The 23,717-nt window shown below is 41.5% G+C and overlaps 1 protein-coding gene and 1 long non-coding RNA gene across 2 annotated transcripts; both read right to left on the minus strand.

Annotated features, from left to right (window-relative positions):
* LOC124381151 (piggyBac transposable element-derived protein 4-like) lies at nucleotides 1–1,880 on the minus strand. Its single transcript, XM_046842565.1, has 2 exons — nucleotides 624–1,880; nucleotides 1–420 (listed from the first exon to the last, which is right to left on the minus strand). The coding sequence occupies exons 1-2, from the start codon at nucleotides 1,878–1,880 to the stop codon at nucleotides 1–3; spliced, it is 1,677 nt and encodes a 558-aa protein (XP_046698521.1).
* Nucleotides 1,881–8,687: 6,807 nt separating this feature from the next.
* Nucleotides 8,688–15,794, minus strand: LOC124382179. Its single transcript, XR_006924994.1, has 2 exons — nucleotides 14,720–15,794; nucleotides 8,688–9,581 (listed from the first exon to the last, which is right to left on the minus strand). It is a non-coding gene; the product is annotated as an uncharacterized LOC124382179 (long non-coding RNA).
* Between the last annotated feature and the right edge of the window lie 7,923 nt (nucleotides 15,795–23,717).

Genomic DNA, 23,717 nt, shown 5'->3' on the forward strand with positions numbered 1-23,717 from the left:
CTAGTGTTCCCAGCAGTCCTTGCAACAAATCACTTGGTGACTTTTGCACGTGAATTTACCACATTTAATGCAAGTGCACACTGTACGATTCTTGCAGCCCTTACACGTTCCCCTCTGAACTAAGCTGCTGGTGCCTGCTGGCATCTGAGGGGCAGGTACAGAGGTCTGTAGCTCCTGCACAAGTGCAGCAGCAATTGGTGCACGGGGCAAGTGCTTTCTTCTTACAATTGCTGCTGAGATCATTGAGTTGCCTAACTCCTCTAAAAAAAGCCTCCTTCTGAAGAGCTTACGCTGATTCCAGGAGGGATCAATGGCTGTGAAAATTACATAGGCATTATAACCTGATATGTCCATCATATTGAAGAATAATGTTTGTGGCCACCGCTTAGTCTTCCTTCTGCAGCTGTAGGTGGCGACAACCTACAAAGATACAAGAACAAGAAAACAATAAGTACACACTTCTATACTTTTTCTAAAACTAACAGCTTCATTCTAAAGCTGCACATGACAATGAGAATAATCATGCAACGTACTGTACATGCAAACACAAATTGTATCTCCTAAATCTCTCTCTAACAAGCACATGAATTCAAAAATGATCTGAAATAGGAGATGGCACATACCTTGTCTAAATTGTCGACACCTCCCTTACAGCGGTTATAGTAAGTGATGATATCTGGTTTTGCTTTTGGTCCCTCCGTCACAGCTGCCTCACGGTGCCTTGTGCTCAGCACAATCACATTCCTCCCCCGTTTGGGAATGTGACTGACAGCTGTCGTGTTGCTGGTGAAACCAAAAAGGGAGGAAGGGACAGGTCTTCCTTTAACCTGCAGCAGGTTGGGTGGCAGCTCTGGTTTATTCTTTCTGACTGTTCCGACTAGGAAAAGTTTTTTTTTGAGGAGCTCCTGTGCAAGTTTATAACTTGTAAAGAAGTTGTCACAGCAGACAGTGACTCCCTGGAGTCCCTCAGTCATCTCCTTTACAACACGCATACCTTTTCCCACCTCTGCAGCATCCCCGATCTTCCCCAGATATGGTGCACAGCGCCAGGCATATGATGTAGCCACGTCAGCCGTGACCCAAAGTTTTAAACCATATTTTGCCGGTTTCATAGGCATATACTGCCGAAATCGGCATCGTCCTTTGAATGGAACAAGCTGTTCATCTACAGTCACGTCCCTGCCTGGATTGAAGAGAATCTCAAGCCGATGAGCCCACAGATCCCATAGGGCTCTGATCGGTGCAAGCTTATCATCTCTTAGGCGAGCTGCTCTGGTGACCTTATCATCAAAGCGCAGGGCTCTGCTTATTTGATGAAATCTCTTGAGAGACATGGTGGCCTTGAAAATGGCCCGGCCACGTCGATCATCCCACAGGGAGCAGGTGGACTCGTTCCGGGACCTGTAGACCCCAGCCAAAATATTTAGTCCCATGTAGGCCTTGAGATCCGTAGAATCCACCACGATCCAGTCTTTATCATTGCGCTGACCATAAATGTTCGTCATGCTGACAATTAGGTCTAGCATCTCAGAAGTGAAAAAAAGGTCAAAGGAAGACTGTATGTCTCCTACCCTCGCTATTGCGTAACGTGTCGGCCCTGCAGTCACGCCGCGAGCAGGCTGGGTGAAAGGAGCGGTCTCTCCGTTATTTGAAGACCACACCTGCCCATTTCTCCCAATCCACCCCGATCCAGGATCCTCAGAATCCTCCTCACTCGTAGTTGAGGGTGTGGATGCTGGCTTAAAATCTGCATCTGACTCTCTCGAGTCACTGCTGTCTGTAGATGAAATCTGCAGCTCACTGGGGTCAGGCTGCATGACTTCCTCCAGAACTTCTTCTGGGCTGAAGGCTCTCTTCCGCTTGTTCGCTGTTCGTTTCATTGTCAAATGACCAGCAGGAAGTAATGCAAGTGTTTTATTCCACTTACCTTGTTTTTGTTTAGTCTGTACTTCTCATCAACAAAGGGTAGTTCTGAGAGCTGATTCGCATATTCTGATATTCTCAGACATATCAAGGGTAGTTGAGCAAAGGTCACCCTCACACACACACACGCGCACACACGCACTATAATACTTTATAAAAAAACTCAATAGAAGCCAGAAACTAAGCTTTCTATCCACAGCTCTATTACAAGTGTACCCTCTTCCTCCTAAATGTCGTTTTAATGGGAGTCAATGGGGAAAAAATAATCTCTCTCGTGCACGCGCACACACACACACACACACAAACACGCGCGCGCACACACACACGCACACATTTATTATCGCACATGCGCACAGTGATGCTGTTCATAACGTGAAGTACAATCAAAAGTCGGACTGTTTGTTTCACGGGATCCTGCTTCCGTTTCTATTATATTCTTAGAGAAAAGTATTTAGGAAACTTCCCCCTTTTCAAAACGCTCCGTTACATTGGTTTGCTTCTGGAGTTTTACAAAAATGAAAATACAGACCTTTTTCATATTCTCTTTCTGAAATGACCAGAAGATTTACTGACCTCTATGCTTCCATAGATTTATTTCTCAATAATAATAATAATAATAATAATAATAATAATAATAACAATAATAATAATTCAGGAATCTCAAGTCTCACACATTCACCTTGAGACACACATTTTACCCGGTTCACACACACCACACCTTGTGTTTCTCACGCTGAGAAGTGAGGGAGAACTTGTTCGGAGGGAGATGTTGTATGAATGGATGAGACGCAGACAGACAGAGAGAAGTTTCTATGTCGAGTTCATCGCTGTCTCGAGCGCTATAGAGTTAAATGCCGCCTAGCAGCCAATCAGAAATCCGGATTTGTTGTTTCCGGGTAAATTCCGTGATCCCGCTGCGAGCACGTTCGTTACTAGGCAACATGGAAGCTGAAAGAGAAAGAGATTTTGTTGATGATTTCATTTTAAAATCTACTGTATTCATACTCTTTTTAGCCATGTTTAGAATGTAAAGCAGACATGTGGACATTAAGGTGTGACAGATGTGATCAGACTTATAAAAAGTAAAAGTCATCAGAACAAAGACACTTCCTTCAGTCACCAAGTAACATGACACAGCTTTAGACTTCAGCTTCTGTTATTGCAATAACATTCTTAATCATTCTTATTAAAGTTCTTAACATTGTAGGTTATATTATTAATAATAATAATAATAAAAACACTTATGTAGCATGGAATCCTTATGAATTAGTGCTTGAATGAAGCATTTCTGTTGCAGACATGGAGAGCTGTGGTGTTGTACATGTACATTGAGCTCTGCTCTTCAGTTCACTCATTTGGGGACAAATTTCTTTGATATTTTTGATACATTTGTATATTTGAAATATATTAAACAATTGATTTTAATTGGATGAATTTGTCTGCATTTGATCAGATTCACAAGTTGCTATCATTTCTATTTGTGCTGGTCAATTCTGAACAATAGGTCAAAGTGAAAGCATAAACTTTAGAGAATCGGGCGGTGCAGAGGGGCCGCTGCTACAAATAAAACTTCAGAGCTCTGTGTATATAGTGTGTGTGTGTGTGTGTGTGTGTGTGTGTGTGTGTGTGTAAACCAGATCAAACCATGTGATTTCATCGTTCTGCCAGTAGATGAGATACCAAGTGTTAGATGTGCTGCTCATTTGCAGGTTTTAGAGACAGAGACGGTGTAACAGCATGGACACTGCATCTGGTTCATCAACTGAGACCGTAAACACGGTGTGGGTCGCGTTCATGGACAACATTCCATTTGTCGGAAGGATAAAGGAGCTAGTGGAGTTGGCGTTGGCTCTGAGATACGGGAATACAGAGTTGATCATAGAGAAGGAGAAAGCCTTTAATAACTTTTCCAAAAATGAGTATAATAAGAAATACAATAAGGAAAAGTATGTGCCGGTGAGTAATATTTATGAATCATATGCCCAAAAACTGATTAGCAATTTTAAACAATTTATGATTTTCAATGTTCTCAAGCTATCGTCTGGGTATATAACCAAGACCCCTGCAGTCTCTAATGTTAATGTTGTCCTCTATTATGAGACTGATAGAACCGGAAATTGATTATTTTCACACAGCTGTATGGTTTATCATGTGTCCTTCTTTATATAATGTGTAAATATAATGTAAATATCAGGTATAATTATTGCTTGTCCTGGTCATTATTGTCTGTTTCTGGTAACATGATTTTTTTCCTTTTCCTTTCAAAAGCCGACTGAACCAATGCCAGGTGTAGTAGGTGTGTGTTATTCCTGCTCTTCTTCTCACAAATATTACTGAAATGCATTGAATAAAATCATAGTATGGAAATATTTTCGCTTTTTTCCACAGAGATCAGAGAAGAAGATTGTGATGAATATGTGAGGAAAATGAAAGGTTCCAAACAGGCACTGCAGCAGACCCCTCCAGAGTGATGGTCAAGCTTTACTGAGGAGTTTTATGAAGTTCATTATCCATCACACAGGATGAAATTTCAGTGTAAACTCCTGAAATTCACCAGAAGCGCTAAATAAACACATACAGAAATGTACACGTGAACGTCTTATCCTTATTACTTTAACACCAACATACACAGTGTTTAACACTAAATCATTATAAACAGTAGATGAACACAGTCTACCTTATGACTTCTTTATGCCTTTTTTGTCCACTGTGTGTGAGTCTGTACTCATCATATCATCATAAAAGTATAGATACCTTCCTGCAAAACTCCCTTCATTAAAAGTGAAAAGTCACCAATTTCAATATGAATTTAGGAAAAGTCTTCAAGTATCTGATTTGAACAGTTCTTGAGTATTTGACTCGTATTGTACATAGACTCAAAAAAATTATTTGTTGGCCTTACTTAACTTTTTTATGTCAACAGGCTCCACGTAACTCAGTGAGGCTGCATTTAAGTAACAATATTTATTTCAGTAAACTTTATTTAATTACATAAAGTTAATGTAATGTTGTTTAGTTAAATCAACGTAATATATTAAAACTAAATCAAGAATGTTAAGTTCATTTCTTTTTACTTATTACAAAAAATACTAAAACTATAAGCAATTACAAAATAACACAAAACAAATAATAATACAAAAGTCTTATTTTCTAATATTTCCCTCTTGAAACTGAAAAAAAAAAGCTAACAATGCATCAGTTATACAATGCAAAACCAACATTAAAAGGAATGAACATGGTCGGTACACTGTAATAAAATAAAAAGTTGAGTTAAGTTAAAGAATTTAGTAAATTTGCTGCAAAGCGATTTGGAGTTACTCAACTTCCGTGGTTAAAGTTACGCCAAATCATTGTAGAAAGTGGATTGAAACTGCTAAATTAATTTAGGTATTACTTCCTCAGTAAGTTCATCTAACGTTCCTCAGTAGGTACATCTAACTAGTCATCATGAGTTTGTTTAAAGTTATAAAGGGGGTTGAGTGAACTTTAAAAAAAAAATGAGTAGGGAGAACTACAGACCTGAAGTTCAGCAAACTCAAAAAAGCTTTGCAGCAAATCTACTTAATTTTTTAAGTTGGTTCAACTTAATTTACTTCTTTTAATTTACAGCTTTAAATCTTTCAATTCAATTCAATTCATTTTTATTTGTATAGCGCTTTTAACAATGAACATTGTCTCAAAGCAGCTTTACACAGATAATGTGGTGATTAAAAGTGAAGATGTTCTTTATAAGTAAGTTTGTCTCTGATGAAGTAGCCGGTGGCGACTGTGGTGAAGGAAAAACTCCTCGAGACGGCATAAGGAAGAAACCTTGAGAGGAAACAGACTCAAGAGGAACCCATCCTCATCTGGGTTGCACCGAATGTCCATTTATAGCAGATATACAAAGTTGCGGGGTACAGTGATGACGATCAGAAGCAAACTGCACTCCCGAGTCAGTGCATAATAGACATACGCATGCCCTCAAGAGAACAGCCTGTAATCTGGAGAGAAAATGGAGGAAAACTAAATTGGAGGTATTTAGAATTGTGTATAAAGACAGTATGCTCAGCTACAGACAGGCACTAAAAGCTGCTAGAACTGAACACCTGAGCAAACTCATAGAAAACAACAAAAACAATCCCAGGTTCCTTTTCAGTACTGTAGCTAAACTAACTACAAATCAGGGCTCTGAAAATTGTGTTCCATCACAGTTTAGTAGTGAGGACTTTATGATTTTCTTCACTGAAAAAATAGACAACATTAGAAAAACAATTGTGGCAGTTCAACCTCTGACAGCATCTCCTGAGACAGTGTTACCTTCAACTCCACAACAGCTTCACTGTTTTCCATGTATAGGACAGGAAGAGCTGTATAATGTTATTGCCAAAGCTAAATCGACAACATGTCAGTTAGATCCAATTCCTACCAAATTACTGAAGGAAGTGTTATATACAACTGGTGAACCTCTTCTGAATATTATTAACTCCTCACTATCTTTAGGTCACGTCCCTAAATCCCTCAAGTTAGCAGTTATTAAGCCCCTCATTAAAAAACCTAATCTGGATCCAAACACGTTATCAAATTACAGACCCATTTCAAATCTCCCATTTATGTCTAAGATTTTAGAAAAGATTGTCGCTGCCCAGTTATCTTCCCACTTGCAAGAGAACAATATCTTTGAAGAATTTCAGTCAGGTTTTAGGCCCCATCATAGCACAGAAACTGCTCTAGTTAAAATAACTAATGACCTGTTTTTAGCTTCAGACCAAGGCTTCATCTCGCTGTTGGTTTTACTAGATCTTAGTGCTGCATTCAACACTATAGACCATGATCTCCTCCTAGATCGCTTACAAAATTACATCGGCATTCAGGGACAGGCATTAAACTGGTTTAAATCCTACCTGTCCGATCGTTACCATTTCGTAGACTTAAATGGAGAGTTATCCAGGCTAATGCTAGTAAATTATGGCGTGCCACAAGGTTCAGTTCTAGGACTCATGCTTTTTTACAATATACATGCTTCCCTTAGGAAATATTATTAGAAGGCATGGAATTAGCTTCCATTGTTATGTTGATGATAACCAGCTATATATATCATCAAAACCAGGTGATATAGCTCAATTAGCTCGCATTACTGAGTGTATTAAAGAAATAAGAGATTGGATGACCCGTAACTTTCTACTATTAAATTTTGATAAGACGGAGATTTTGCTCATCGGCCCAAGAAACAGTACACAGTAGCTCCAGCATCTCAACCTGCATTTATACGGATGTTCTGTAACCACTAGTTTAACGGTAAAAGACCTAGGAGTTATTTTAGACAGTAACTTGTCTTTCAAAAATCATATCAACCAAGTTACAAAAACAGCCTTTTTTCACCTTAGACATATTTCTAAGTTAAGAAACATGTTGTCTATATCTGATGCAGAGAAGCTCGTCCATGCGTTCATGACCTCCAGAATAGACTACTGTAATGCATTACTAGGTGGATGTCCTGCATCATTAATAAACAAGCTTCAGTTTGTTCAGAATGCAGCAGCAAGAGTTCTTACAAGGTCGAGAAAATATCACCATATAACCCCAATCTTATCATCCCTGCACTGGCTTCCTGTTAAGTTTCAAATAGACTTCAAACTACTGCTTCTTACTTATAAAACACTAAATGGTTTAACTCCCATGTGTCTCTCCAGTCTATTTAACACGCTTCAATCCGTCACCCTCCCTAAAATCTCAAAACTCTGGACTTCTAGTAGTTCCTAGAATAGCAAAGTCCACTTAAGGCGGTAGATCATTTTCACATTTAGCTCCTAAACTCTAGAATAGTCTTCCTGACAGTGTTCGGGGCTCAGACACACTCTTCCAGTTTAAGTGTAGATTAAAAACATATCTTTTTAGCAAAGCCTACACATAACACACATCACATCATAACCTTGTGCTTCAGAACATCTGATCACATGCACATTATCAACTTGTGCTGTTAATATCATGAACAGCAGCTACGCTAATTCCTCTCCACTGCTTCTCTTTCTCTCCCCATCCCGAGACACCCTGAGGTTTGGCCAGCTCCAGTCACGTCCCACCTCATGAAGATTATGGACCTTTGAAGAAATAGATGCAGAACTCGCAAACATCCCGAACCATCTAGAGACGTACCAGTGCCAATTGGATCCCACTTCATGTGTGGTTTTGACATTGGACCTCCTGGAGTGTTAAAGGCTCTGGCATGGAGAAGCTGATGCTGGATCTGTGATGATCACAAATGTTGAGCTCAGTAGCTCCTACTTTTATAACCATAATGACTGTATAAGACTGCAGAAAGAACATTACTTATAATCTTACACTCATGTTAGTTCTGACTCTCCAGTGTTCTGTAGTGTAGAAGGATTTATGATCAAACTCTTGATGTCACCCAAATGAGGATGGGCTCCCCATTAGAGTCTGGTTCCTCTCAAGGTTTCTTCCTCATAACATCTAAGTGAGTTTTTCCTTGCCACAGTCGCCACGGCTGCTCATCAGGGAAAAATACACACCGTTCACCTTCACTGTTGATTTCTGTAAAGCTGCTTTGAGACAATGTCTGTTGTGAAAAGCGCTATACAAATAAACTTGACTTGACTGATCAGCAAAATTCATCTGATCCAAATTCCTCTGATCCTCAAGTTATGCAACTTTTAGATAAACTTTTAGAAGATGTTAGGAAGATTTTCCCCTCAGGTCCTTATGCTCTCTCTTTGCCACACTGTAGAGGCGCCTCGGAACAATGAAAGAACAACCCACACGAATCAAATCACGTCTGGTTTATTCAAGATCACTGTTCAAAAAAAATGTATCAGAACAAAGTATTTATACACACAGCTTTGCAACAAAGGCGCCACGGAGGCGGGGTTATTGCGCAATGGGAGGGAGTCAACGTCCCTTCTCGCGAGATGAGCATCTGACTAGGTAGTAAAACACAGGTAGTGAACACAGAAGTTAGTTGTAAGAAAACAGAACATAATCTTCTCCTATGTGCTTTTCGTGCTGTACCCAGGCTCAGCATTAATCAACACTGTTATTTTAAAGCCAACTAAGACATAGGTATGTGTAAGGAGGAACAGAATATACACGTAGAAAAACAGAAACATGTTCGGTGACCTTCAACTACTCCTGCCTAATCAAGCTGTGGAGTAACATTTTAGCAACATAAATCTTGGTACAATTAGTTCATTCTCAGGACACAAGCAAGCACATATAAAATACATTCTCACAAACCCCTCTTTTATACTTAATAATTAATGATTTAAGTATAATCAGGTTCCTAAAGCCCTTGCAAACGCATATATTGTGGTTCTCTCAGGGTTGCAGCTAAAGCCCAAACACTTCTGCGAGTTAGAGGTACCGTTATGTGGTATGCAGGTATCAGTAATACAAATATGTGTGTGGATGTGCTTGGACGGGTAACCCTGTCCCAAGCATGGACAGTAGTATTAGTAGGGGCGGCCATACTGGTCACTGGCCGTGTCTTTGTCCAGCAGAGGTTGTTGTTCCCCACCTAGCTTCTTCCGACACATCTAGCAGTGTGGTTTGTGTCCTATAAGCCTACACCAGAGTGTCTGCGGTTCGACGTTGGTGTCCAGGGCGAGATTTTACCCTCAGTCTGTGGAGGAACAAGGTCTACGGATGGTCTCTAATGGTTACTAGGGCATACAAAAGAACATAGTCAAATACAAATTGTTACAACTTCGTTTTAATTGGGAGCGTGCTTCACTCGTCCAGCGTGGATCCACTGTGGAAAAAGATCAGTTAGCACAGCCGTGCGTGTTACAGCAATTACGTCTGCAGGGGCACTGTAAGGGGTTTCACCCAGTGGTGTCCCCATTTTGTCAAATTTCTTTACCAAAACCCGATCCCCTACCTTAAAGGGATGAGTGTTTTCTGTCGGAATTTGTGGTTTTTTCTCACTTACCCGTGTCCAATAGTCATCCAATGTTTGTAGCAACCCTGCAGCGTATTCGCTGAGATGCACATCTAGATCCCCTGTACCCAAAGCCTGTTTTCCTCGACGCCATGGAAGGGGAAAAGGTCGTCCCAACACTAATTCATACGGTGACAAATGGTCGAGAGCCACTTGAGTTGTCATGCGCATATCTGCTAAAACCAGCGGAAGGGCATGAAGCCAATTCTTCGAGCCTGATGCGTGCATGGCTTTTCGAATTTTGTCCTTGATTGTGCGGTTGGCTCGTTCTACAATACCTGATGATTGCGGGTGGTATGGAATATGGAAATGCCAATTGATTTTTAACTCTTGACACAAAAGCTTGGTGACCTTGGAGGTAAATGGGGTTCCCTTGTCAGAATCAATTCCTACAGGGATACCATATCTTGGAATTATTTCCGTAGTTAACTTCTGAACCACTATTCTAGCGTTCTCTTTGCTGCAGGGGAAAGCTTCGACCCACCGGGAAAATTTGTCCACCATTACCAAAAGATATCTGAAAGGGCCTTGTCTGGGCATGTGTGTGAAATCAATCTGCCATTCCTGAAACGGTGTTTCAGGGGTGGGAAGATGTTGATGTATGGCACCTGGTTTGGAGATGTTGTTTTGCGTGCATGTTAAGCATCTGTTTAGTATGTTGTTTACATCTGTGTATAAGTGATCTATACAGAAATTTTCAGTTAGGTCATGTAATACCCCTCTTCGTCCGCGATGAGTGGGACCATGAAATTCGCGGACGAGAAAAGGCGTACAATGACGTGGAAGGCAAAGACGACCCTGACCATCAACCAAAATTGTGGAACCGGTACCACCCTGATTTGCCCAGAAGGCGCGATCAGCATCAGTAGCTGAGGCCTGTAGGGAAGGTAAATCCATGTCAGGTAAAACAGCACTGATCATGGTATTAACAGACACCATTGCTGGAGATAAGTCTGGCGGCAGCGGACGTGAGGCTGCAGCTTGTTTGGCCATGCGATCGGCGAGGCTGTTACCTCTGACCTCGTCCGTGTCACCAGAACAGTGAGCCCTGGTTTTAACAATAGCCAAAGAACGTGGCAGGTGACAGGCAGTTATTAGATCATGTACCAGTGACGCATGGGAAATGGGCTTACCATCGGCGGCAGTGAAGCCACGAGATTGCCAAATCCTACCGAAATCATGAGCAACCCCAAAAGCATAGCGTGAGTCTGTGTAGATAGTGACATCAGTGTCAGCAGACAGGACACAGGCGCGTGTAAGGGCGTATAGCTCAGCAGCCTGCGCAGAAGAAAAGGGGAGAGAGAAAGATTCCAGAACATTGTTAGGCAATTGGCAGACAGAGTAACCACATAGATATACACCATCACTAGGTTTGGAACAGGAACCATCAACAAACAAAGCTTGTCCTGTCTGTAGGGGAACAGAGGAGAGATCTGGTCTGATACTGGTGTCATTAACAATGGCAGTCAGACAATCGTGGTCAGGTTGCCCCGCGCAGTCATCCTGTGAATTCAATAAACGTTGTAAGGCATGAGCTACAGTGTCATGAGAAGAGGTAGGGCGAATGGACAGGTTTTCAGTAGCTAATAGAACAGTTTCATACCCTGAACGACGCTGTGAAGACATGTGTTGTGTATTGAGATTACGTAATATCTGTGTTACCTGATGTGAGTTGTGCAGAATCAGGGGATGGGACAAAACGATCTTCTCAGCATCAGTTACCATCAGCGCACAGGAGGCAACAGCACGAAGACAGGCAGGCAATCCCTGAGCCACAGAGTCTAGAGATTTGGAAAGAAACGCACAAGGTCGCATGCCCCCCCATGCTTTTAAACCAGAACACCGGACGCTGTTCCGGGTTAAGTTGCCACATACAGGTGAAATGGGAGGCTGTAATTGGGCAGTCCCAGCGTCGGAGCCGTGCACAGGGCACGTTTCAGGGCCCCAGCAGTCAGCATTTCTGAAGTCCATGTCAGCGGTGTAGTAGAAGGATCAGAATGTCTCACAGCAGTTCGCAGACACTTATCGTACAGAGAGCAGTCTGGAATCCACTGACGGCAGTAGTTGATGAGGCCTAGGAAAGCCTGTAGTGCCTGTTTAGTCTCAGGCTGTGTAGTGTCCATGATGACTTTGATTCGCTCAACAGTCAATTTTCTTGAGCCCTGTGACAGTTCATAGCCCAAATATCGGACAGTGTTCTGACAGAACTTCAGTTTTGTCTTGGAAACTTTGAAACCCTTTGTAGCAAGGTGTTCCAGAAGAGCTATGGTGGCAGCCTGACAGGTGTCATAGTCAGTGCCGGTTACCAGGAGATCGTCAGCGTATTGTAGGACAACAGAATCAGGGGGTAGACAGAGGCTTGACAAGGCGTTCTTGACCGTAGTCGCGAAGACCGCGGGAGAATCAATGTATCCCTGTGGCAACCTGTTCCATGTGTACTGCCGCCCCCTGTGCGTGAAGGCAAAGAGTGGCTGAGTCTCTTTTCCTACTGGAACACTAAAGAAAGCAGAACAAAGGTCAATCTCAGAGAACACAGTGTGTGTGCACGGTATTGAGGCTATGATGGAAGAAACATCAGGGACTATTGGTGCAACTGGAATGATTAACTCATTGATTTTTCGCAAATCCTGTGTGAATCTCCAAGAACCGTCTGGTTTTGGCACTGGATTAACCGATGTGTTGTAAGGGCTGACACACGGGGTGACCACTCCCTGTTGTAAAAAAGAATTCAAAATAGAGTCAATGCCGTTAGTTTTTTCAGGAGATAAAGGATACTGTTTAACAAACACAGGTGTCAAATGTTTTACCCTGGCCTCGTATGGAGGACAGGAGACAAGACCCACCTCATCTTTGTGCTCAGCCCACAGAGAGGAGTCAACAGATAACAAAACGGGAGCAAGGACGCTAGTAGTGCTCGCAGCTGCAAGGCCATGTGGAAGAATCGACTGGGAGAGAGCATATATTTCAGGTGCACATTGTTCTACAGTTTGAACGGTCATGTTAGAACCATTAAAAACAATAGAAAGCCCCAGGAGACCCATCAAATCTCGGCCTAAAAGGTTAAAAGGACAGTCAGGCATATACACGAAAGAATGTGTGAAAGACAGAGAAGGATCAGAAGGACAGGAAACAGCTAAAGGTGTGGTGAAAGAGGAAGTGAAAGGGACCCCATCAATTCCCACAGAGTTAGCTGACCGTGTTGATAAAGGCCCTTCATAGTTCCTCCCCACAGAGGACAATGTGGCTCCTGTGTCTAACAGAAAAAGATAAGAGATTTCTGCTACTGTTAAAGTTACCACAGGTAGTTCTCCATTGTTCGGGGAGGTGAAGGAGAGATGCAACATAGAAACGGCCGGGGTCTCATGACTCTGTAGGCAGCCCTATTGTGGTCCAGGCTGCATGGGCTGATCAGTCAGGGGGGGCAACTGCACTCCCCTGTTTTGCTCATCCCACTGCTTCTTTCTACACTCCCTTCTCCAATGTCCTTCCTTTCCACAATAATGACACTTCCCTGTTTTACAATCATTCATCCCTCTCCCTCTACCTCTTCCTCCCCCACCTCTGGGGGGGTAGGCCGCTGCAACTGACAAACATGCTTGGTTCTTCTTAACGTCCAATAAACCATCCCCTTCTAAAGTTCTAACCTTTTCTCCAGCAGCCCGGACAGTCAAGTTGTTTCTATCACTCCAATGATGTTTCAGAGCGTCCTGTATTTCAGGGCGACAGTTGGACAAAAAAGTGGACAGAAATAAAGGGTTAGAATCGGTTTGTACCAGATCGAGACCACCTAAGTGTTGCCACACCTGGCTGAATCTGTTAAAGAAGCCAGATGCTGGTTCGTTTTTTTCTTGCTTACAGTTAGTGACCTGAGATAAATCACGATTTGCTTGTTTAATAGACAACAAGTATTTAGTTAGTTGGTCTTTTAACATGGTCAGGGCTCTTGGGTTATCTTTCCAGAACAAGGTTGACTTTACTTTAGTTGATTTTTTTCTTTGCGCCGCGCGCTTCCTCATCCCCCCCACCCTCTGTCTTAGTTTTTACCTCAGTAACAACTTCATCATTTTCATGACTCAACACAGGGACATGTTGAACCAGCATCTCCTCATTATAGCTATCTCCTAACTTATTCTGCAAGATAAACCTATAATCTGCACCAGTCAACTGGCAATTTCGTGAGCTTTTGATCAACATATCAACAAAAGGCAGAGGCTTATCTGGCGATGGCAAAAGGCCAATAATGTCCTTCAAGGCTGAAGGTGAGGCGGAGTAACCTGTACTCGAAGGTTTAGCTACCCACACACATGCTGCATTCCATGGTGGGGGATCAGGGAGTGTCCCATATCTTTTTCATGTCATACCACCGTCCATAGGACTCTTCCATGTAAGAGTTTTCCCATTAAGGATAACCAATACCTTCATAAATCATGCGATAAGCTGAGGCTAAATAACCAGGATCAAATGTACCTTCACGAGGGTACGGTGGAATCTGAGGAGTTGCCTCAGTCCATCCAGCTAAATTGTCAAGATAAGGAGTAACATAGTATGTTAAACCACAACGTTGCATCCAAAACGAAGGCGTTTCTTCGGGCTCAGGCTTAGGGTAAGAGTTTCCCATCTTAAAATTACTCTATAATCAGTGGGCAAGCAGAGAGCACAAGAACCACAACTCGTAACTTTATGTCAGCGCGCTTCTGCCCAGTCCCTAATGACTGAGGTTTTCCTTCCCAAGGGGGCTATACAAGAATCTCCAATTCTTATAACTGCTCAACACTACAAACGCATTAAGGATTACCTTCCCCCCTGGGAGATAACAAGTTCAGATACTATCAACCAGGTAGTCAACCAGACATGTCTTACCTGATCGAGAGTATCACGTCGGGGTCACCAGATTGTTAGGAAGATTTTCCCCTCAGGTCCTTATGCTCTCTCTTTGCCACACTGTAGAGGCGCCTCGGAACAATGAAAGAACAACCCACACGAATCAAATCACGTCTGGTTTATTCAAGATCACTGTTCAAAAAAAATGTATCAGAACAAAGTATTTATACACACAGCTTTGCAACAAAGGCGCCACGGAGGCGGGGTTATTGCGCAATGGGAGGGAGTCAACGTCCCTTCTCGCGAGATGAGCATCTGACTAGGTAGTAAAACACAGGTAGTGAACACAGAAGTTAGTTGTAAGAAAACAGAACATAATCTTCTCCTATGTGCTTTTCGTGCTGTACCCAGGCTCAGCATTAATCAACACTGTTATTTTAAAGCCAACTAAGACATAGGTATGTGTAAGGAGGAACAGAATATACACGTAGAAAAACAGAAACATGTTCGGTGACCTTCAACTACTCCTGCCTAATCAAGCTGTGGAGTAACATTTTAGCAACATAAATCTTGGTACAATTAGTTCATTCTCAGGACACAAGCAAGCACATATAAAATACATTCTCACAGAAGATTTCCAAGAACATCTATTTGATGTCTATTTTCCAACACTAGCTTGGTTGTTTTAGCTTGTGCAGATGTGTGTGGTAATGATTTAGCTTCAACTATTTCATCAGATAATCTTACAACTGCATATCCACATAAATACACATCATCAGAAGACACACGATCCATCTACATAGAGGCAGTATCCAGGGCCGTATCTAAAAGATCAGGCCTATAAGAGGTCTCTTGTTCAATGTGTTTAAGACAATCATGTGCGTCGTCAATACCCTCTAAATCAATATCGTCTAGCAGATCACGCAGCACTACTACAGCTGAATGTGGCTGAGAAGAGGCTCAATAGTTACGTTTTCTGTTGCTAAGAGTGTGGTTTCATAACCAGATCTATGTTGTGCTGTCATATGTTGTGTGTTGAGGTTGTGTAAAATAGCTGTTACCTGATGTGAGGTGTTCAGTATCAAAGGATGTGACAGCACCGTTTTCTCAGCATCCCGGACCATCAGAGCCGCAGCAGCTACTGCACGCAAGCACGAGGGAGACCACTTAACACACAGACAATACACACACACCCACACCACTTAACACACAGACAATACACACATACCACTTAACACACACACACCCACACAGCACTTAACACACAGACAATAAACACATACCACTTAACACACAGACAATACACACACACACACACACACACACACCACTTAACACACAGACAATACACACACACAGACACACACACCACTTAACACACAGACAATATACACACACCACTTAACACACACACACAATACACACACACACACTTAACACACAGACAATACACACACAGACAATGCACACACACACACACACACCACTTAACACACAGACAATACACACACAGCACTTAACACACAGACAATACACACACACACCACTTAACACACAGACAATACACACACACACCACTTAATACACAGACAATACACACCAATTAACACACAGACAATACACACACACACACACACACACACACACACACACACACAACACACACACACCACTTAACACACAGACAATACACACACACCACTTAACACACAGACAATACACACACAGCACTTAACACACAGACAATATACACACACCATAACACACACACACAGCACTTAACACAGACAATACACACACAGACAATACACACCACTTAATACACAGACAATACACACATAATACACACAGAGCACTTAACACACAGATAATACACACACACAGCACTTAACACACAGACAATACACACACACAGCACTTAACACACAGACATACACACACCACTTAACACACAGACAATAATACACACACAGCACTTAACACAGACAATATACACACACACAATAATACACACACACCACTTAATACACAGACAATACACACCACTTAATACACAGACAATAATACACACACACTTAACACACAGATAATACACACACACACCACTTAACACATAGACAATACACACACACACACACACACAATAATACACACACACAATAATACACACACAGACAATATACACACACACACTTAACACACAGATAATACACACACACAATACACACACACACACACACACACACACCACTTAACACACAGATAATACACACACAGCACTTAACACACAGATAATACACACACACAATAATACACACACACCACTTAACACACAGACAATACACACACACACACACACACACACACACACACACACACACCACTTAACACACAGACAATACACACACACCACTTAACACACAGACAATACACACACAGCACTTAACACACAGACAATACACACACAGCACTTAACACACAGACAATACACACAGCACTTAACACACAGACAATACACACACACCACTTAACACACAGACAATACACACAGCACTTAACACATAGACAATACACACACAGCACTTAACACACAGACATACACACACACATAACACACAGACAATACACACACAGCACTTAACACAGACAATACACACCCACACCACTTAACACATAGACAATACACACATACCACTTAACACACAGACAATACACACACACACTTAACACACAGACAATACACACACACACACACACACCACTTAACACACAGACAATATACACACACCACTTAACACAGACAATACACACACAGACAATGCACACACACACACACACACACCACTTAACACACAGACAATACACACACAGCACTTAACACACAGACAATACACACACACACACCACTTAACACACAGACAATACACACACACCACTTAACACACACACACACCACTTAACACACAGACAATACACACACACACACACACACCATTAACACACAGACAATATACACACACACCACTTAACACACAGACAATACACACACACCACTTAACACACAGACAATACACACACAGCACTTAACACAAACAATACACACACAATACACACAGAGCACTTAACACACAGGCAATGCACACACACACACAGCACTTAACACACAGACAATACACACAGCACTTAACACAGACAATACACACACACAATAATACACACACACAATACACACAGCACTTAACACACAGACAATACACACATAGCACTTAACACACAGACATACACACACCACTTAACACACAGACAATACACACACAGCACTTAACACAGACAATACACACACACACCACTTAACACATAGACAATACACACATACCACTTAACACACAGACAATACACACACACACTTAACACACAGACAATACACACACACACACACACACCACTTAACACACAGACAATATACACACACCACTTAACACAGACAATACACACACAGACAATGCACACACACACACACACACACCACTTAACACACAGACAATACACACACAGCACTTAACACACAGACAATACACACACACACACCACTTAACACACAGACAATACACACACACCACTTAACACACACACACACCACTTAACACACAGACAATACACACACACACACACACACCACTTAACACAGACAATACACACAGCACTTAACACACAGACAATACACACACACACACCACTTAACACAGACAATAATACACACACAATAATACACACACACACCACTTAACACACAGACAATACACACACACACACACACACCACTTAACACACAGACAATATACACACACACAATAATAATACACACACAATACACACACACACCACTTAACACACAGACAATACACACACAGCACTTAACACACAGACAATACACACAGCACTTAACACACAGACAATACACACACACCACGTAACACACAGACAATACACACACAGCACTTAACACACAGACATACACACACCACTTAACACACAGACAATACACACACACCACTTAACACACAGACAACACACACACAACGCTTAACACACAGACAATACACACACAGCGCTTAACACACAGACAATACACACATAATAATAATACACACACAATACACACAGCACTTAACACACAGACAATACACATACAGCACTTAACACGCAGACAATACACACACCACTTAACACACAGACAATACACACACAATTAACACACAGACAATACACACAAAGCACTTAACACACAGACAATACACATACAGCACTTAACACAGACAATACACACCACTTAACACACAGACAATACACACCAATTAACACACAGACAATATACACACAGCATTTAACACACAGACAATACACACACTTAACACACAGACAATACACACACAATTAACACACAGACAATACACACACACACCAATTAACAGACAGACAATACACACACACAATAATACACACACAGACAATACACACACAGCACTTAACACACAGACAATACACACACAGACAATACACACACAGCACTTAACACACAGACAATACACACACAGCACTTAACACACAAACAATACACACACACACAATACACACATAGCACTTAACACACAATACACACATAATACACACACAATACACACAGAGCACTTAACACACAGACAATACACACACACACACACACACACAGAGCACTTTACACACAGACAATACACACACATAATACACACAGCACTTAACACACAGGCAATGCACACACACAATACACACACACACACATAATACACACACACACAATACACACAGAGCACTTAACACACAGACAATACACACACAGCATTTAACACACAAACAATACACACACACAATACACAGAGCACTTAACACACAAACAATACACACACATAATACACACAGCACTTAACACACAAACAATACACACACACACACACACATAACACACAGACAATATACACACACACACAATACACACACATCACTTAACACACAGACAATACACACATAATACACACAGAGCACTTAACACACAAACAATACACACACATAATACACAGAGCACTTAACACACAGGCAATACACACACAGCATTTAACACACAGACAATACACATACAGCACTTAACACACAAACAATACACACACAATACACACAGAGCACTTAACACACAGGCAATACTCACACAGCATTTAACACACAAACAATACACACACATAATAATAATACACACACAATACACACACAATAATACACACAGACAATACACACACAGCACTTAACACACACAGACAATACATACAGCACTTAACACACACAGACAATACAAACACACACACCACTTAACACACAGACAATACACACACACACACACAGCACTTAACACACAGACAATATACACACAGCATTTAACACACAAACAATACACACACACACACACAATACACACAGAGCACTTAACACATAGACAATACACACACATAATAATACACAGAGCACTTAACACACAAACAATACACACACACACACACACACACACTACACACAGAGCACTTAACACACAGACAATACACACACATCACTTAACACACAGGCAATGCACACACACAATACACACAGAGCACTTAACACAAACAATACACACATAATAATACACACAGAGCACTTAACACACAATACACACACACACACACACACACACACACACACTACACACAGAGCACTTAACACACAGACAATACACACATCACTTAACACACAGGCAATGCACACACACAATACACACAGAGCACTTAACACAAACAATACACACAATACACACACACAATACACACACACAGCACTTAACACAGGCAATACACACACAGCATTTAACACACAGACAATACACATACAGCACTTAACACACAAACAATACACACACAATACACACAGAGCACTTAACACACAGGCAATACTCACAGCATTTAACACACAGACAATACACACACCAATAAACACACAGACAATACACACAGCACTTAACACACAGACAATACAAACATAGCACTTAACACACAGACAATACAAACACAGCACTTAACACACAGACAATACACACACACACACACACAGCACTTAACACACAGACGATACACACACAGCACCTAACTCACAGACAATACACACACAGCACTTAACACACAGACAATAATTCAATTCATTTTTATTTGTATAGCGCTTTTAACAATCAACATTGTCTCAAAGCAGCTTTACACAGATAATGTGGTGATTAAACGTAAATATGTTCTTTGTAAGTAAGTTTGTCCCTGATGAGCAACTGTGGCAAGGAAAAACTCCTCGAGATGGCACAAGGAAGAAACCTTGAGAGGAACCAGACTCAAGAGGGAACCCATCCTCATCTGGGTTGCACCAAATGTCCATTTAAAGCAGATATACAAAGTTGCGGGGTACAGTGATGACGATCAGAAGCAAACTGCACTCCCGAGTCAGTGCAGCAGACCGCCGACACCAACTACAGTCCAATCCGTCCTCAAAGCACCCGTTCTACTCCGGAATTATATGGAACCACCCAAGGTGTTGATGAGAGACCGTCCCAAGCTGCACAGAAGTGTGAAGATCCACGGAGGGAAGAGGGGCAGGGAACAGTGGTCACTGGAACCTCAGGAGCATGTTTAACTCAACCGAGAGAGAGAGAGAGAGAGAGAGAGAGAGAGAGAGAGAGATGGATATGGATTATTAAGTGTCCCTATTGGTGTATGAAAGTTAATGTCACTGTGCAGTTTGGACTCCGGCAAGACTCGCTATGACAGCATAACTAAAAGGGAGAACCAGAAGGTAACACAGAAATGAGGGATCTCTGGGATAAGAGACGACCCACCACACCACCGTCATCAAACCCGAGTGAACGTGTGAAAGTGAGGGGACGACAGCATACAAATATACAAGTTCACCAAACACTCTATATCCATCTTCCCTCCAGATCTGCACCTTTACCTAAGAAAAAATCTACTGATAAAAGACGTTCCATAACTGTGGGGCTTTAGAAGAGAAAGATCTGCCCCCTGCTGTAGTCTTCATTATTTGAGAAACCAACAGATAGCCAGCACCTTTTGATCTAAGTAGGCATGGAGGATCATACTGGTGCGAGACCGTTAAGTGCTTTATACGTCAGTAGTAGTATTTTATAATTAATGCGAGATTTGATTGGGAGCAGTGTAGATGATTAAAACAGGGGTGACGTGCTCATATTTTCTAGATCCAGTGAGGACTCTTGCTGCTGCATTCTGAACTAACTGAAGCTTATTTCTCCACTTACTCAAACTCCCAGACAGTAAAGCGTTACAGTAGTCTAATCTAGATGTTACAAAAGCATGAACTAGTTTTTCTGCATCCTGTAACGACATCATATTTCTAATTTTAGCAATATTTCTAAGGTGAAAGAAGGCGATCCTGGTAATATTATTCACGTGAGACTCAAAGAAAAGACTCGGGTCAATGATCACACCAAGGTCTTTGACAGCCGTACACGCTGAAACAGAAACACCATCCAGAGATGCTACGTAATCGGAAAGTTTATTTCTAGCTGCATGTGGTCCTAGTAAAAGTACTTCCGTCTTATCTGAGTTGAGCAGAAGAAAGTTATTAAGCATCCACTGTCTAATGTCCTTTACACACTTCTCAACATTGTTAAGCTGATCTCTCTCATCTGGCTTTGCTGAAATATACAGCTGTGTATCATCAGCATAGCAATGGAAGCGAATCCCATGTGTATGAATAATTTCACCAAGAGGCAGCATATATAAAGAGAAAAGCAGTGGGCCTAAGACAGATCCTTGAGGAACACCAAACTTTACCTCAGAGAGTGTGGAGAACTCACCATTTACATCCACAAACTGATAGCGATCAGTCAAATAAGACCTGAGCCAAGAGAGAGCTGTTCCCTTTATTCCTACAACATTCTCAAGTCTAGCAAGCAGTATAGTGTGATCAATGGTGTCAAAAGCTGCACTAAGGTCGAGCAAAACAAGTAAGGAGACAAAACCCTGATCAGAGGCCAATAACAGGTCATTTACCACCTTAACTAGCGCCGTCTCTGTGCTATGATGAGGCCGAAATCCTGACTGATACATTTCAAAATGTTATTCATAAGTAGGTGTGAGCATAACTGCTGTGCTACAACCTTTTCTAAAATTTTGGATATAAAGGGGAGATTTGATATCGGTCTGTAGTTGGACAACTGACATGGGTCAAGGTCAGGTTTCTTAATAAGGGGGTGAATAACTGCCAGTTTGAAGGATTTAGGTACATAACCAGTGCTAATGGAAGAGTTAATTATTTTTAAAACAGGTTTGATTACCTCTGGAGCTATCTGTTTAAAGAAACTTGTAGGCAAGGGATCGAGAAGGCAGGTTGATGATTTTGATGAGGAGATTAATGAAATTAAGTCATTCTCATGAATAGGAGTGAAGCTTTGTAGTTGATTGTCTGCTATAATTACACTGCTGTCTACAGGGTTACTTGTAAAATAATTTGGATTTATATTAACTGTCTGGATTTCTTGCCTGATGTTTTCAATTTTATTATTAAAAAAGTTCATGAAATCATTACTACCTAATGATGATGTGCATGTTAGTGCAGTGCTTTTATTCCCTGTTAATTTTGCTACCGTGCTGAATAAAAATCTAGGATTATGCTTGTTATTTTCTATGAGGGTGGAGAAATATGCTGATCTGGCAGCACTAAGAGATTTTCTATAATTTAGGAGGCTCTCCTTCCATGCTATTTGAAATACTGTTAATTTTGTTTGACGCCATTTACGTTCTAATTTTCGAGTGGTCTGTTTTAAGGTGCGCGTATGATCATTATACCACTGTGCTAATTTTTTCTCCCTGATCATTTTGGTCTTAAGGGGAGCTACATCATCTAGAGTGTAATGTAGCGTTGTTTCTAGATGCTCAGTGGCCCAGTCGAGCTCTGCGAG

Source organism: Silurus meridionalis, chromosome 3, assembly GCF_014805685.1.
Source record: "Silurus meridionalis isolate SWU-2019-XX chromosome 3, ASM1480568v1, whole genome shotgun sequence".
NCBI classification, from domain to species: domain Eukaryota; kingdom Metazoa; phylum Chordata; class Actinopteri; order Siluriformes; family Siluridae; genus Silurus; species Silurus meridionalis.